Consider the following 17,488-nt stretch of genomic DNA (forward strand, 5'->3'; position numbering starts at 1 on the left):
GAATCTCAGGAACAATAGCTCAGCTTTGGTATCAATTTTACTCTTTTGGCTTCTTCTCCATGACCTTCCTATCATTAATTTTTATTTGTACTATTTTTTATTTGTCCCTTTCTTCTTGTAAATTTGAACATTTGTTTTGAAGGAAACACCAAGCCTTCATCCTTGCAGATCATTCTTGTGTTCCATCCCATTTATGAAACATTACATTACAACAGAAAATAAACCTGCCTGCTCCCGCTAACACAATAACAATACACACAGTATTACATGCAACATGACTGACACGTTAATTAATAGTGGAGGGACTTTCTGTAATTTATCTTGAAACTCCACAGTCTTGGCTCTCACTAGGTTACCTGTGTATTACTAACATTTTTTGCTCTCTCAGTAACTGTGGCTCAACCTTGCAAAGGCTCTGTCCCTAGTCCCGCAAAATTTATAAAATGGTACTTAAGTCTGAATGCCAGAACAGCCCCGTTAGCTTCAAAAGGACGACTTTTTGCCTAAAGTTAAGCAGGTATTTAAGTGCTTTGCTAGCTTAGGGTCAAAGTGTTCAGCACCTTGTTGGACTGTATCTTATCTACCTCCTCATTAAAGATACATCAGAACATTTGACATGTCTTTATCAAGCAGAGAGGTGCAGCCAATTGACTTTATGTGACAGCTAAAAGTGAAGGAGATCAAGGGAGCTTGAGAGACAAAGAAGTTAGGTTTTGTTAGAATCTTAAATGAAAGAAAAACAGCGTTTTGAGAGCTAGTAAAAATTGTTTCTTGTGCTAGAAGGATTTTATTTTCAGAGGACTTTAGATCAGGACTTTTTGAGAGATTTGGATGTGTGGATGGAGGCTAGACTAGAGCAGAATCCGTCTGCTTATTCTGTTGTCGACCTTTTTGTTGTGAGTACTGTGACCTTCCACAGTGCTTTGAGCGTAGACTTCTGCAATCCCAGGTGAAGACGCACAGAAGAATTGGGAGCCTTGAAGAAAGTATTAGCGAGGCTCTCATATTATTTTCACAAGTGGGTTGGAAACAGCAAGGCACCTGGTAGGCTTAATACCGAGTGAAACTAGACAGCAAATTTACAACAAAAGGTCAACTGTATGACATGAAGCAATCTCCACAGTGCTTGCAAAATGATGACGCGGGAGAAGCTTTCTCTTTTGGTGGCAACATTAGCTTGTTTAGTTCTCATGATACAAATTAAAAAGTAATTTGCATTTATATTTCTGTTAATGATCATATGAAAAAACTATCTGTTTTAAACACAACATTGTGTCCGTGCTTTCTCTCATGCTGTAAGGTCAGTGCGTGTGCGTGATGGACCCTTTCATTCCATAGCAGAAGGCTGTGAGGTCCTGGACGAGGTTCTGCTCTTACCAGAGTATCAAATAGTAGATGAAACTGGGCAGTGTTCAGTCTTTGGCGCTACCTGCATTTGTCTCATTTGACGTTCCTCCCCTGAGGAGTGAGAAATAACCATATTCTTTGTCTCCTGTTCGTTGTCCTGCCTGTTGGGTTGCAAGGAGTCTCTCCTCCTACGTGGTTGCGCTGTACCTCATGCCATGAGACCCCTATCAAAAGGTTTTTCTGGAGCCCAAACAGCCGAGTGGGTCAGTGCAGGGGAGATGTGCCAACACTGGTGGCCCGTGGCCCACCAGGATGATGGCCAAGGTGCAGTTTTGGATGTCCTAGGAGGTGGAAAAGAGATAAGTGGTGTCCCTCGGGTGATGGTGGCCCCTGCTGCAGGGACTCTAGCTCAGAGTCTCCCGAGTACAGCCGCGTTTTGGGCAGATCTTAGGCAGTTTTCTGTTATTTGGTGCCCATATCAGCAGCCCTCAATGTGAGATGAGAAGTCTCTCCTCCCCCAAGCCAGAGGTCCGCACAGTGAACTGCCTGGTTTCCCCCCACCGGTTTTCCCCGTGGGAGGAGACTTTTTCTGTCTATGCCTTCTTTTCTACATCCTGAAGCCTAGATGCAACTAGAAAATCCTTTTTTTAATAAAAAAACTGGCATAAATGTAAACTATGCAAGTGTCAGGTTTACATTTATCCTTATAAGGCACATCAGCAGTAGATGTGCGTTTCTGCTAGGCTTATTTATTAAAGTGTTCTGCATGGCAAAGGAAATATATCCAGTGTTATTTTCAGGCTCAGTGAACTCCAGAATGTATTTGTGAGTTTTCCAGTTATGATGACATCAGCGTGGAAACGCAAGGAAGGGGACTTGGCGACAGCAGGCAGCTTTCCTGCCACTGCTAATTTACTGTCTTTCTGAGAACCAGATCCTAAACACTTGAAGTATTAACATCATTTCAGCTCTTAAGTAAAACTAAAGAAGTCTTTTCATCTTTCCATTGAGTGGAGGGCTCCTTAAGCAGATCACAAGCTTTATGCTGCTTTGTCTGAGTGAGGAGGAAAACTTTAATTGTTCTCATCTTCTAGTACAGGTATTGATTAATAAAATGTATTAGCAAAGATCTTGGCCTACTTTTTGCACCATCAAACAAGTACTTAATAACTGTATTACTATGAAAATGGCATTGCTTTAAAGCATTGGATTTGAGCCCCTTTGTACTTTGCTTTCATTTGATTTATTTTTTTTCTTATCCCATTATGAACAATAAAGTTTCTCCTGTACTTTAATATTACACAGCGGAAGGGAGAGGAGGCAGTGAGTAGCTCTTAGTTGAGGGTACCAAACCCAGCCAAGCTGGGAGCTGCGGTGCCTGGGACGTCCCCACGCAGAAGGATGTGCTGCCAGCTGGGGAGGCTCTGTGCAAGTCCAAACTGGTAAGCGAGCAAATATTAGATGGTAAATCTGTATAATTTACTCTAATTTAGCATTTGGTGTGTAGGAATATTAATATGACTCACATGCTAAGAGGGAGAAGGCATGTTTATGAGGAACACAACTAATAGGTCTGTGTAAGATAAAGAGCACTGCCTCCCACCTCATTTAATCGTCTTCCCTCCTTTGGGTTCCATTTGTAGAATCTCACTTACGTTACACCCCTGTGCAGCTTTGTAGCTACCTACCAGCCTACCTCCTCCCACCCCACATTCCAGTGCTCACCAATTTATATCATACATCATGCATGAAGTGCCCGTATTTTGCACACTTGCTGAGCGGCAAATCCATGTGAGCTGCGCCGATGTACCACTTATTGTCAGGGCCCCATAACGCTCTCAATTTTTATATACATCTTTTCATATTCTAGCTGGGAGTTCTTGGAAATCCTACCTTTTCGTAGCCTCAAAATGCAACTCAACTCACTCTTGATAAGCCTCTCCAGTTTGCACTTTGCCAGGCCACGATGTTGTACTAAACACTTCCATTTTACAGCACTTTGAGCGTTAGTACAAAATTGTTAAGACTTGACAACAATTTGATGCTTTCAATCTTGATGCTTTTATCAAACCTGTCTTTGCCTGTACCTGCTAGCGCGTTCCAGCCAGGCTGGCTACGAAAGCCAAGCGGGGCTTACAGTGACTGGAAAGACAAAGCATTTCTTGCTGCAAAAAAAGCATTACTGCAGAACACTTCATAATCTGTAAATTTGGAATTAAGGCTCAACGTTTTATAGTACCACTACTGGGAAGTCCCATGTCTGTAACTAAAATATGCACTGTGGTGACAATAACACTTGGATTTTATGCAATGCTTTTATGTCCCGTGCTGAAAATTGAGGTGCAGAGAAGTGAAATGAGAGTCCAGCTGCCTTCCACACCAGGGAAAACCTGAAAATATACCCACAGCTGACTGCTAGTCCATAGCTGCTGGGCTACACTCATACCCCCAATAAAATGCGTGTTAGTGCACCTTTGCAGACATGTAGGTCTGTGGCTCTGCTGCACAGAAGTGGCTTGGGTGCCACGTTGGAGTGGGAGGAGTGGAGAAACACGGTTGCATTGCTTAAAATAGCCAGGAAAGGACCCTTAGTCCTTTCTTGCCTTGTTCCCTTCACATTCACAAATGTTCATCTCTGTCTCTCCTTTTTTTTCCATCCTTCCTAGGGGCGATGACTGACAGATTAATATATGTCTAGCTACGTGTCTTAGAAATCAAAAGGAAGGTGCTGTCAGAATCGCTTGTCAGAAAATGAGATTAGGCACACTTGTCATTTGCTGAGGATTGCAGTCTTTCAGAGATAAGGTTGCATTTAATGAGTGTAAAAAGCCTCCTTGTGAAAAAGGGGGTGGTGCAGGAGAGAGAGAATGATTATTTTTCTGGTGTCAGCTGAGTGCTTTATCATATAACTTGATACTGTGGCACCCTGGCAGGCACTGATAATGGCTGCTGGGGCTATTGCACCTCTTCAGTTGCTCTGCAGCTTCAAAAGTGATGACTTGTTACCTGCTTTTAAACTCTTCTTGGATGTTGAAACCCACTATCCTAAGGGAAAGAAGCAAAAGCATGTACAGTGTGTTTTAAAGAAAGACCTGTGAAAACACACAGTATAAAGGGAATGTGCTAAATGTATAGCCACTTTCCCCAGCAAACTATAAAGAATACTCAGCGGGTTTCAGTGAAATATGGAACTTGTCTGACAAGTGAAGGATAACTAATGAGAAACAGAGCTGTATCCCACTGAAACCAATTGTGTTTTGTTATGGAAAATATTTATCAAGCTTTTTTTTCATTTGTTGGTTCTCCTAACAGTGCCATAATAACTCCTCTTATGTATGTTATTCGTTTTCTCTCATACGCATCTAAGTTATTTAAATCTGCAATGGGGTGGGGGTTTTTTTGGTTATCAATTGGATATTATCATATTGTACATGAATATTTTAGGTGAATGTTTCATTCATCAAAGTAATGGTCATTCTTTTGCCAAGTTAATGTCTTTGCATGGTTTAGAAGCTGGCTAAACGTACAGATTTATTGTTCATAATGTACTATCTAAATATTAGATGACAGTCAAAAATGGAATTTATCTGTTCAGCAGAAGAGACCCTACATTAGCTACATGTTTTTGCAATAGTATTTCTTTACTTGGCATACCTCTTTTAAAATTATCCTTGGAAGAAGAGATTTCTGTCATACATTCTCCTCACCAAATGAGATGTGATTTTCATTATTTTGCTTGAATGTTAGAAAATGAAAGAAATTACTTGATTGGTTTATGGTGCTGATTCAGCATTTTCTGGGCTAAAAATGACCTGAAAGACAGAATGGGATTACAGCATGCAATAATGGATGCTTTATTCAGTGATAAGAAAGTCTCTTCTTCTGACTGAGAAGAAGAGAATGAAAAATATTTCTCTCTTATTATTTGATTCAGTACCCAGATATTGACAGACAAATTAATTTGAAATACTTCTTCAGTTGCAGAACCTGCTAGCAGGCAGAAATTAGGGGAAGATAATGGCCACAGCTTAAAAGTGGTGCATTTATGAAGTGTACTCACAGGAGTGCTAGTGGATGGGGAAGAATTTATATTTTATCTTCTTACTCAGTGATAGGATCTTACAAATGTTCCCGGTTAGACTGTAGTGTAGGTAGCAGCTCAAGAGCCCAGCAAGGTCTCTAGGAGCTAAATCCAGCTAACCCATGTTCCATCACACATTTAGTAACTCAGAATTCAAACCACAGGAAGTTGTACAGAAGGAGAGATAAAATGCATGTATTTTCTGATTGAGAAGTTATAGCCAGGAGTCGGTTTGGGGATTCTCGTTCTTCATGGTTGGCAGAGGGAAGGAAACACAACTGTGGTGTTCATCTCAGAGATTTCACACTATTTGGAGAAGCTTGGGGGATAAATGGCTTCACACTTGTAGGACAGTGAAGATCTCTCTTTGGTACAGTGAATGGGTTCAGAAAATTACAAAACCTCCTCCAGGTGTGCAAAACGGGGCCAAATTCTGTCCTCAGAAGCAGTGGAGACCACTTATTATTTTATAGGACCAGGCCCATAAGGATAGGGAAGAGAGAGCAGCCCTATTGTTCCCTGAGCCCCACTTTTTATCTTTGTTTCCATTTGAAACCAAAATCATAAAGCTGCCTGCAGAGCGGTTGCCTTGCTGTTCCTCTAAATGAGAATTCCAGCTTTTATGCTAATTCAGTTTCAGGTTTCTTTGAACCTGCAGTTTATGGGCCTCTGCTTAAAACTGCAATCTGTTCTGCATAAAAGAAGGGATTACAAAGTGGTTTAGTTTTGCAAATGCTGCAGAAAAATAAAAATAATAAAAAAGTTGCACTGTCATTAATACGCTCTCGCAAAAGTTTTCTGCTTTGTCAAATGAAAAGCTTTACTTACACTGAGAACTTCCCCAGTGATGTTATATATTCCAGTAGTTCTGTTTCCTTCCAAAAGGTGCATTTACTTTTTGTATCACCTTTTCCCCTGCCTCACTTTAGCAGAAAGCACACGAGTGCTCTGTCTCTGCTAGAAGGGCTGTCGAGAAAGCATCGCTTTCATCTGCTGCCAGGAGCCCGCCCTCGGGGCCAATGCTGCACACACACAGCAGCGCAGAGTCCGGCCTCGCCACAATTTATTTTTACTGACATCTGTTGCTACCTTTTTACGGCATAAACCAGCAGTGATTTTTGTCGTTGTTTAGGTCACTCTCAAGAACAGGTCCTTTTCTTGAACCTCTTTAAAGCATTAGAGTTTAAGTACTTTCTGGTTGGGACATTATGCTGTGGCTTGCTGTTCAAAGTCATAAAACTCTGCTGATAGCTCCATAAATTCTTTTCTTGGGGAAAAGAACCTGCATCTCCTATCCAGTAATGGACAAAATTATGTACGTTTTCAAAGCATTATGGAGGACTTTATAAGGCATCGTAATCACGCTCTGAACTCAGACACCATTGTGTCTTCTGGAAAGATTAGCAACTTAATGGAAACATAAATGGTTCCAGTCTTTCACAGAATACCAAAGAATTGGAATATCCAGTTTTCACGTTGCCAGGAAAAAGCTGCAGAACCTTCCAGGTGAGGTGAGGTTTGCCATAAATAATTTAATCCAATATAATCTGCTGTAATTTCAAAATTCATTTGGTGCTTGTGCCAGAGATGGGTAATTCTTCTTTGGAATTACTCTACGACTTGGAAACAAATGTCTGCTTCTCTGCCTGCTGTCTAGGCGGCTTTAGGTCATTTTTATGAAATAGTTGGATCTGAAAACCTCTTTCAGAGAGTGAAAGATCTTGAAATCACTTTTGATCCAAGTTCAATGCACTTCATTTGACTGTTGTTGTGGCAGAAACAAATGTCGACGCTGACAGAGACCACAGACAGATGAAAAAAATTCTGGCAAGGTCCCACATAGATAAGAGACAGAAGGTTTCAAAAACCCATCCAGGCGTAACCTAAATCACGGGAAAGTATTGCTGTCAAGAGAGGGGGAAGCTTGATCCAAAGGCTATTGAAATCATTGGATTGGTGGGGTGGTTTTTTTTCCTTTGATTTAATTTGGCTTTGGGTGAATTCCTAAACTCCAAACTTCTCATTCAGAATTACAAAATGCATTTTGCGCATGTATAATCTTCTAGCAGGAAAACAGAGGTCCTCTACTTATCTCTAAGGCACAAATAATGAACATAATGAGGCCCACAGCCCTGCCAATAAACCTTAACAGCCCTAGGGAGATGAGTGGGTAAATGCATTTCTGATTTTGTGTATGCTGAGATTTCAGGTGTGGCATGCAGTTAACATTTGAAAAATCCAGTACAGACAAGCCTGTAGTTTAATCCAGGCTAAATTTATCAAATTAAAGTCTTGTGAGGAGTCTAGGCTTTAATTAGACCAGTTCTTACCATGTTGAGATGTGGAAAGTCTTGACCAAAGTGCTCATAGAATATATGAGATGCCACACCTTAATATTGCGCATTTAGTTCCTCGTCCAGGTACAGCCTTGCTGTCCATGCGGTCCCTGGCTCCTCTGGTTGTTGTGCAGAGAACACTCTGCCAGTTTAATTGCCTTTATTAATTTATTTTTGGTGGAGACTGAAAACCGCACTCAAGCCATCCATTTCCTTCGCTGAGCTCGTGAAATAGCCGATCGACTGCGATGGCTTTTGGCCACTGTCCACTGTTTATTCTAGAAACCAGATGTGAAACCATCTCTGTTGGGTTTCTAGAGGGGGAGATGGAAACCACCTCTCTGATGGCACAAGATTGTCTTCGCAATATGTATTTATTAGGAGATGCAAAAACCTATGAAATTTTAACAGCCAAAGTCCATGCTCAGATACGTTGTAGGAATCTAGGGATAACCTTGCTAAGGTGGACAGCTTTGAAGAATTCTTATTTCCATTGCTGTGACCAGGATCTGAAGTTGGCCACAATTTTTAAATTTTCTGATGAAGATGGTTTGTCACAGTTTTACTGAAGTGTCCACACTCCTGATCAGTTACGTAGTGAAAGCACTGTAGTGTTTGCAGCCATGGTCTGAATTTGGAGCTGTTGTGGATGCGTTCATCTGCTGCTTATCATTGTCATTTCTGTTGTGCATCTTCCCGCATAGTTGTCCCAGTGGAAACCATTGCAGTCAGGGCAACTGTACCTCAGATAAGAATTTTGGAAAAGCCACGATGTAATGCTGAGGAGGAAGACTGTTCTTAAGTGGATCATACAGTGATGGAATGAGGAACGAATGAGAAATATTTGCATAAAATCCTGTAGTTCTATGTTGGTAATTGGTAGGAAGGTTTTCTTAGGAGTTTTTGCTGAAGTATAGCACTTCTACTTGTGCGGGCAGTTCAGACCGCGCTTTCCCTCCTTCCCCTCTCACGCTGTAGTGTTTGCTGCGGGTAGGGCCTCCGCAGCCACTGCACTGTTCGGTGCGTCACTGCACCCAGGTCACTGCACCGCTGCTTGGGGACAGCTCAGAGCCTCGCGCCCACCTCGGCAGCCGGGAGAAGGGCAGTCCCTCTTCATCTCGCATCATCCACGCCCTGTCCCTGAGGTGAGCTCAGAGCCGGGCCAGGACATGAGCGTGTCTTTCCAAGCTCCCCTTGGATTTGGGGCACATAACACTTCTGGCTCAGGCAAGGCCAACCACGCACCCACAGCCGTTGCTCTGCTTTTGATTTCTGGTTGGTGTCGGTAGTTCCCGTCTTTTCCTTGGGAGAGTCACCTCCTCCAGGCTGAGCTCCGCCGCAAGGGTTGAGGTGAGTAGGGTTTGTCAACCCTATTTCTGAGGATTTAGCTCAAATCCCAGTGGAGCCCACTGGAGTTCAGTTCCATTAGCGCTCCTAGCCCAGTATTGGTTTGAAAGCAATTTCAAGATTTGAAATCTGCCTTGCCTGGGCAAGGGCTCGCGAGCCCATAAGACCTATCTTAGCGCCTATCCATTTCCCAGGAAACATCTCATTGTATGGGGATACCGTGCCAATGAGCATAACTGCCTCTCATCTTCACAGCAGCTTGGTTTATAGGAGACATCATTTGGCTCCGACTGCCATGCTTCAGTGAATAATCATTTATATAATAATGTATCTCTGTATTTATTTTCAGTGGTGGCTATTACTAATGGTGCGTGGTGCTTAAGAAAAACCTACAGTGACTAAGAAATCCATTGCCCGTTGACAATAACATTTGGTGCTGGAAGTAGAGGCGAGCGAGTCTCTGCAAGCTTAGGAGCCCTGGCCCCACCTGCACACCGTCGGTGAGCCCTGTGTCTCAGGGAGGTACAGCAACTTTGCCAACAGCTGGAGGTCTCCATGCAGGCCACCCTGTCTGAAGTTGGGGACATTTTTTTTCCAGTTAAAAAAACCACTAAATTTCCATGGAAAAAAAAAAAATTGCTAAACGCAATATGATATTTTCGATCGGGTTTCCTCCCGCGGAGCTTTAGCGACTGGTGCTCGTGTGCATGTGCCGCCATCTCCGGGGCAGGGGGGACTGTCCGGCTCCGCGGCCGCGAACGGGGGTGTCGTGGGTGTGGGTGTCGTCCCCCCCTACCCCGAGGAGCGGCCCCGCTGCGGCGGGCGGAGGTTGCGTGCACCCCGCGCACCTCCCGGAGAGGCACGGCCGCTTCGGCCGACCCGCGGCGCGGGGAGCGCGGATCCCCCCGCCCCCCCCGCGGGCCGGGCCGCCCCCGCCGCGGGGACACCGGCCGCCGGCGGAGCGCGGAGCCCAGCTCGGCGGCGCGGGGCGGGGCGGGGCGGGCGGGGAGAGGGAGGAGCCGGCGGCGGCGGCGGCGGCCGGGTGGGAAGCGGCTCTCGGAGCGCCGCGCAGTGCGGAGCGGAGCGCTAGCGCCCGGGCGGCGGCGAGGGGTCCGGCCGGGAGCCCGCAGCCGGGCCGGGCGGAGCATCGCAGAGCGGAGCGGCCGCCCCCCCGGGGATTACAGGCTTGCGAGGTTGTTTCGGCGGGGCCGGAGGAGCTGGGGCTGGGCCGCTGCCTCTCCCCGATGGAATTCACCTGAGCGCGGCCGCGGCGAGCCCTGGACGGCGGGAGGGACAGTGCCCCGGCGGGAGCCCGCTTTGTCTCGGGAGAGGACGGGCATGACTTTTTAAAAAAAAAAAAAAAAGTCACCCCCACCCCCCCCCAAAAAAAAAAAAACAAAACGGAAGAAAAAAATTAAAAAGCCGCCCGAAGGAAGGGACGCGCTGCCGGCCGCAGCTGCGCCCCGCCGGCGCTGGACCCCGCGGAGGGAGGTGCGTTAGCAGGAGGGGGCTGCGCCGCCCCGGGACCCGGAGTTGCCGCCGCGGAGCCGCTGCCCCTGGCTCGCCGCTGCCGCCGCACATGGTTTTCTTTGTCCTGCTGCTGCTTTATTAGCTTTCCGCGGCCGCCGCTCTCCCCACGCCCGCTCGCACACACGCACACCCCTCTCTTTCTCTCTCCTCCCAGGGAACCATCTTGCGGGGAGAGGGGAGGGAGGGGGGGGGGGCTCGGCTGCCCGGAAAGGATGTCCGCCGGGCGGCCTGCGCGCCCGGCCCTCGGAGTTGTCCCCCGAAGGATTAGTTGGGGTTTGGCTGCGGGACTTTGAGAGCCGCACTGGATCGGAGTTTCCCGGCGCTGCCGCCGCCGCGCACACGCACGCCCCTCCCGCACCGCCATGAGCCCCGGGCTGGCAGCCGCGCTTAACCCCTTGCGAGCAGGTAAAGCCGCTTCGCCCCCGCGGGGCTGGGCAGCGGGTGGGGTGGGGTGGGGGGGGGGTTGGGCGCGGGGTCCGGCTGGGCTCGGGGCCCCCCCGGCGGCGGAGGGCAGCGGCGGGAAGGAGGGTGAGCGCCGCGGTCGCCCCCGCCGGGCCCCGCGGGGTGAAGTCGGGCCGCTGAGCCCGGGCACGCCGGGACGGGGGAGAGGGGCGGCGGGGTCCCGCGCTGTCTCCGCGGGGCGCGGGCAGGTGCGCCGGCGGCCGGGGCCGGTGGCGGTGCAAGTGCTGTGGCGGGGGCCGTGCCAGGAATGAGTCAAGCCGCGCTGTCTGGACAGGAAATATTTTAGTCGTATATCCACTTGAATGACAGTACATTCCTCGATGAGGGAAAAATACTCTTTAGGTCTTTTTTTTTTTATTCTTTTTTAAATTTTTTTTAGCCTAGGGATTGCTGACTTCTTTCATTTCATGTTGAAAAGGATTAAGCTGTGCTTGGTTACAGGGGGATTTACAAGGGAAAACGGCCAAAGTGCAAGGAAGGGAACTGTTTATAATCGGCTCCAGCTCTGTTTTTCGCCCTGTCTGTACAGGAGCTGGGGGGGGTGACTTTTTCAACCGAGAGAGCTGTTGGGACATAAAGCACCCTGGATAGTCAGTGTGCGCTGGATCCGTGTGGTTTCCCAAAACATAACATTGCCAGTAGATAGTGCCTTTCCATCAGCTCCTCAAGTAAGACATAGAAATGATCAGGATGAAGGGGAATGAAGAGAGGCTTTTACTTGTTTGCTGTAAAAGGGATAGCCAGGCTCCTCTCCATGGCTTAAACGTCCAGGTTTGACCACATTGCCTTGAAGCACCCATCATGGAAATAAAGGCACTTTGTTGTCTGCACAGATTCCTGTCAATACAGAGGAGATTTTAGGTCAGCGCTGTAAAGGCATTGTATTTTATCCTTCTGCATTAGTGCCAAGTTGTTGGGGTTTTTTCAAATTAATTTGGCTTTTTGTTCCTTTGGTGGTGTTCCGTGATGTGACTACCTAACTACGAAAAAATTAGTAGTTGCATGGAAATTGATACAGTATCTGACCTGCTGGCAGAGATTGTATTCACTACTGTATCTCTGGTACGTTACCCTAATTGCTGTTTTATATTTAAAACCAAATTTTAAAGTAACGAAACGGGCAGTCAAAGTTCCATCTCACTATTCAAGCCAGCGAAAGGGGTTTGGGTTATTTTTATGGTAACCCCGGCAATGGGTTTTTTTCAAGTTGCTCTTCCATTCAGTAGCATGTGGTCAGTAATGCAAAATGCTATTCGCTCTTGGACAAGCTTTGTCTTTGTAAAATTATTCCTTTTTTAGATGCATATTGTGCTGATAATCATCTCCCAGTTTGCTCACGAGCGATTCTCAGGCAGGATGTATTGTGCACCACGTTACGTCCGAGAAGTGCCACTTCCAGATTTCACAACAGTGTTTCCGACTGGTTTATGCGATAGCACAGAAAAATATTTCACTTGAAAAACCATAGCTTAAAAACAATCTGTTGGTTTACTCTTGGTGTTAGAGCAAACTTCTTAAAAAAAAAATGTTTTCCTCTTTTCTAGTGTTTGGAAAAATCAAGTGGATAGGAAACTTACAGCTTCCCTACGCTGTTTTGTTTTGAAACAGCAAAATTAATAGCTGAAACTGTAAGAAGTTTGTTTGTTTTTTAATATTGGATTTTCTTTCTAAAAAGAAACAATGGTTCAGAGAGTTTTGACTTTTGCGAGAAGCTGCATTTAAAAAGACACCACCAGGTGAAATTCACTAGAAAAGCTTATTATTTTTAATCAGAGAGCAGGCTGATGGCAAGGTTAGGAAAGCATTGAGCATCTCTTAATTTGTCGAACTAATATTGGACTGCTCTTTAAAGCACATGGCCTTCTTGATCTCTTCAGTTTGTGCATTATTCACATATTTTCATTAATTTAGAGAAAGTCGTCACTGAATAATAAATCCATCATTAGGTAATAAATCCAGTGTTTACAAGGTATTTAATCAAGAAGAAATACACCAGCTCAGCTTTTAAATAAGCCAGCAGTAATCTAGTAAAATCTGTCTATAAGTCTGAAAAAGAATAAAGCTATTTTTAGTAATTAGTCATAGAAGTCTTGTATAAGTTGAGGGTAAACAAATTATTTCAGTGTATTACTACACAATGATATGCAGTCTGAACCATATCTACTTATTTATCGGTAATTTCACGCCCAAGTTTTTAGTGCAGTCAAGATATCTAATATATGTTGCTTGTCTGATGTTTTTTATCCAGGTTTGAACTGAGAAATTCCTTCCCCTTAACAAAAAAAGACGCAGCCTGCTTTCCAAATAGACAGTGTTTTTAATTATTTTTCCTGAATTCAGTGAGAAAACAGTTTCTAGGAGAAGACTAAAATCTTTTTCAAGTGTTGCATTTTATCCCCGTTTGCAATATTTCGTTACTGAGCACATTTCTTCCGATGTATTTTCAAAAAGCAGACTATCTCTCAGCGGGGTTGGATCCAAGATACAGTTCAAAATTGAGCCGCTGTCTGCATCTTGTGAACGTGTAGGTGGTAGAAGTTTAAACTTCAGATGTATGTATGTGTGTATGTATTATGTACATGCGTGTGTGCAAACACAGCGGTACACAGATGCATAAACTTAATGCTTTCTTCTTTTGGGCTCAGGATCTTTGCAAAATTAACATTTGCAGTGTTACTTTCCCCCGTCTGGTTTCTTGCCATTCTAGTTTCTGAAAGGGGGAGCTCAACGTTTTTGTCTGAAACTTAAGTAAGGCTTTTTATTAATAGGTAGAAAGATTAACTGGCATGCTTGCATACAAAGAGCAGTAGTAGATGAGGTATTAACACAATGTTGGGAGGAAAATCCTCCTAGGGCTAAAGGTGGCTTGATGGAAAAATAAAATGGATTATTAGTTTATACAGAGTGTGGTGTCAAGAATCAGTTATTCTGACGAAGGCAAATCTTACATGGAAACACATACTAATACTAAATACATACTCTTTATTTTTCAAAGAGTTTGTAACAGCAATTTATAAAATTACTAACCCAAGTTATCAGCACTGCTTTAAAGATGGTAAAAACCAAATGGTGGACACAGGAGGGGTCTCCAAAAATACTTTCAAAATTAATTAAGAAATCCGCAGTTTTGCAAATGCCCGAAACTGGGCTGTCTGATTCAAAATCATGACTCTTTCCCATTGCAAGATCAATGTCAGAATGTATTGGATAATTACAGTACAAAAATACAGTTTCTGTGCAGCTAATATGTTGAATTAAAAAAAAAAAAAATCTTTCTTTAATAAAGAGAATCTTTCCAAAGAAATACCTGCACTGCAGGGCGGCGAAGTACAGCCAAACAGCACCACCTCATGGACGCTGTCTGCGGAGGCTGCAGCTTCCATTAGCTCGCTTGGTTTTGTCACCTGATTTGTTTCTCTAAAATATACATACATATGTGTGCGTATAAATATACCACCATGCCTTTTGAAATCTATCACTTGTAGAAAATGTAACATTTTTTTTTTTATTGGTCTTTCAGGCATCTGATGCCAGCTCTGAAAAACTGTTCAACGCTGTTACAAATAAAGGTAAGACTGCAGTTCACATCACAAACATATTTTTTTCCCCACACATTTCTTTTCATGGCAATTTCAATGGGAGATGAAATGTAACTTGTCTTGCAGAAATGTTGCAATCAGCTTGTTAGTGCTTTTTATGTTTCTCTTGGTTTCAGACGTGTTCTGTATGCTTGGTAATTGCTTTGCTTAATATAAAATATAGGCTTTAAATAATGTATTGCCTGCCAGGTCAGAATTAATTTAAATAACAATATTAGGGAATAGTTTATTTTACAAATGGCTTTAATTTAAGCTCATTTAAATAACTGTAAGAGTTTTCAAAATGTTCTAACTTGATTGTTACTCATCAGCTACATGATAGACGTGGAGTTATGAATAGCCAATTTGCACTGCTGACGGTAATAACCAGCCAACGTTTAGTATTCACAGGATAATAGTCATAAACCATGGCTTACTGTGCTGTGTGCTTTCTGTAGAGTTAATAAATGATATAGAGGGCCATATTTAAATATTCAGTATTCCATTAATTTCTTCCAAACAGCAGTCCAAAGAGAGAGTGGCTAATGATATAACAGTACATTAAGGGAAAACTTACCCTAAATCAGTGCCAGTGAGCTTCTGTGCACAGCTTGTTCTGAAGCTGAAGCAGCATTATTAGACTGTTGGTTTTGGGGATTTTTTATTTTTAATTCTTATTTTTGGTTTGGTTTGTGTTTTTGTGAGGAGGGTCGAGGGAGCAGCTCCAGGCACGAGTTGCGCCAATGAGTATAATTCAAAGCCTTTAAAATGCACCTGTTTTTCACCCCACTGTCCTATTTCTTAGTGGCAGCGCATGGTAACTGCTTAGTAAAAGGGCATGCTTGTAGCTGTAAACCCACGGTATTTTAACTTACTGGTTTTTTGGAATGTTTGAGTTAGTTTACATTGGAAGAGACAGATTTGATTAGTTTGAAATTTAGGTCTTTTTTGTTGACCAGGTGTGGATTTGCTCAGTATTTGCCCTGTGTGCTTCTCACTGGGTTTGGCTTTGTTATTCCAGTGGGTCGTTCTGGTGTTTTTCTGTGTCTTTTAATTCCACAAAGCTGTAGTGGTTTAAGTGGGGACAGTACGTGACCCCAGTACGTGACCCCATTACGTTTGGGATTCCCACGCTGATACACCATTGCTTCTGAAGTCTTTTGCTGCATATTGAATTACACCTATGTTTAATTGCGTTACAGATCCATATTCCTGTTTTTCATGTATTAGCATCCTGTGGAAGTACAGTCTGGATTATTTCTGTGGTCTAACCAGATTATCTCACTTGGCAAGCTTATCTATCCTTTCTGATTAATTGCATTTACAGCTTCCCCCTCGGCCCCTCCATAGGCGGAGAATAGGTGGCACAGATAAGTAGAAAGGAAGAGTTGTATTTGGAGTGACCCAAGGCCCCCAAACTACATGTGACTGCATCTTTATTTTGCTAATTCGCTCTAAAAAGCTTTGGCATTTGAGCAGCCCTTTCTTGGGGCTGGGCCAGGGTGGAGGAGAAGCCCAGGCCGTGAATTCACATTCCTGGCGGAGGCCTGTAACCAGGGGAGGGTGAGGGGCCCTCCTCCCCCCGGGAGGTGATTGATGAAGAGTAGGCCCCTCTTCCTTTCGTTTTCTTTTTTTTTGTTTTGTTTTGTTTTGTTTTTAAATCAAACACATTTCCCACATTCTTATTTTTGTTTACTTACGGAGCTTGATTCGTGGCATCTATTTGGTTGTGAATACCCGTGCTTGACAGGGAGCCTTTTCTTCTGAGGTACTTTTCTTTGGTGATTTAGTTCCCTTGAAAGGATTAGGGTTTCTTTGTGTAGCCTAAAATCAACATGGGCTTTTCAAAGCTTTGCTTGGGAAACCATACACAAATAAGCTTTTTAGTTGATGGTAGATTATTCCTTTGCCCCTTATTTCCATCAAAATGGCGTCTTTCTTTTCTCCTCCTGAGTTTCCCCTTAAAGCCATATGCTAATTCCTGTTGGTAACATGAATGACAAGGGAAGAATCAATGCAAATCCAGGTGCGGCCAAACTAGGCTGACTGGTATTTTCTTTTTTTTTTTTTCCCCCTCTTTTTTTTTTTTCCACCGGGAGAAAAAGATTAAGGAGAAAGAGGGCGGAAAAAGCATAGGAGACAGTTTTGTTAAAGGGATTAGCATTCAAACTGCTAAATATCAGGAAAAGAGCCTCAAAAAAGATCCCCTGTTTGGAGATAATGTCAGTAATTGCTTGCAGCCAGGTGCAGAGGCTCTCCCTGTGGCCAGTGGTGGTTGGGAGGCTGTTGCCTTCTCTAAGTGTCTGCCCTGGGGACGGCTGACGACTGCCCGGCGCTGTCAGTTTGATATATTCCAAGTTCAAGTTCTCTCTCTCTGCAATTCAGTCTGTTTGCTTCCAAGCCATTTCTTCCCTCCTGTGTTGTCCACGGCTGCTTTTGCCAAAAGCAATAAAAGTCACTCATAAGAAAGGTCAGATTTGCATTGGGTAAATCATGATGAAACCTTCAAAGCTCCTGGCTGATGGACCAGGCTGGGAAGGCTCAGCCGACTGACAAGTGTACATCCCTCCATGTCTGCAACCATTCCTCTCAGATGTCCTGCAGCTACCTGTGTCTCACACATACTTTTTTTTTTTTCTTGCCACTTTTATTTTGCAGAATTATTTATAGCTGAGGTAGCAGAAATCACAGAAGTCATGTATCTACAAAGCAGGTAGAAATCCTGAAGCATTTTAGGTCTTGTATATACATTTTGTCCCCTTTCTGTCATTTAGTTGTGGACTTCTAAGCTGACGATGAGGTCAAGT

At 44.1% G+C, this 17,488-nt stretch overlaps 1 protein-coding gene across 6 annotated transcripts in view; it reads left to right on the forward strand.

The window, feature by feature from the left end:
* The window catches only part of AUTS2 (activator of transcription and developmental regulator AUTS2), an 800,615-nt gene that overhangs the window by 712,339 nt on the left and 70,788 nt on the right, over positions 1–17,488 (forward strand). For all 6 annotated transcript variants that reach the window (XM_052803418.1, XM_052803416.1, XM_052803420.1 and 3 more), the window contains one exon: positions 14,624–14,672. In XM_052803418.1, the coding sequence (XP_052659378.1) occupies positions 14,624–14,672 (49 nt within the window). The remainder of the gene's footprint in view (positions 1–14,623; positions 14,673–17,488) is intronic.

The sequence above is a fragment of the Harpia harpyja genome, chromosome 12, assembly GCF_026419915.1.
Source record: "Harpia harpyja isolate bHarHar1 chromosome 12, bHarHar1 primary haplotype, whole genome shotgun sequence".
In the NCBI taxonomy this organism is placed as follows: domain Eukaryota; kingdom Metazoa; phylum Chordata; class Aves; order Accipitriformes; family Accipitridae; genus Harpia; species Harpia harpyja.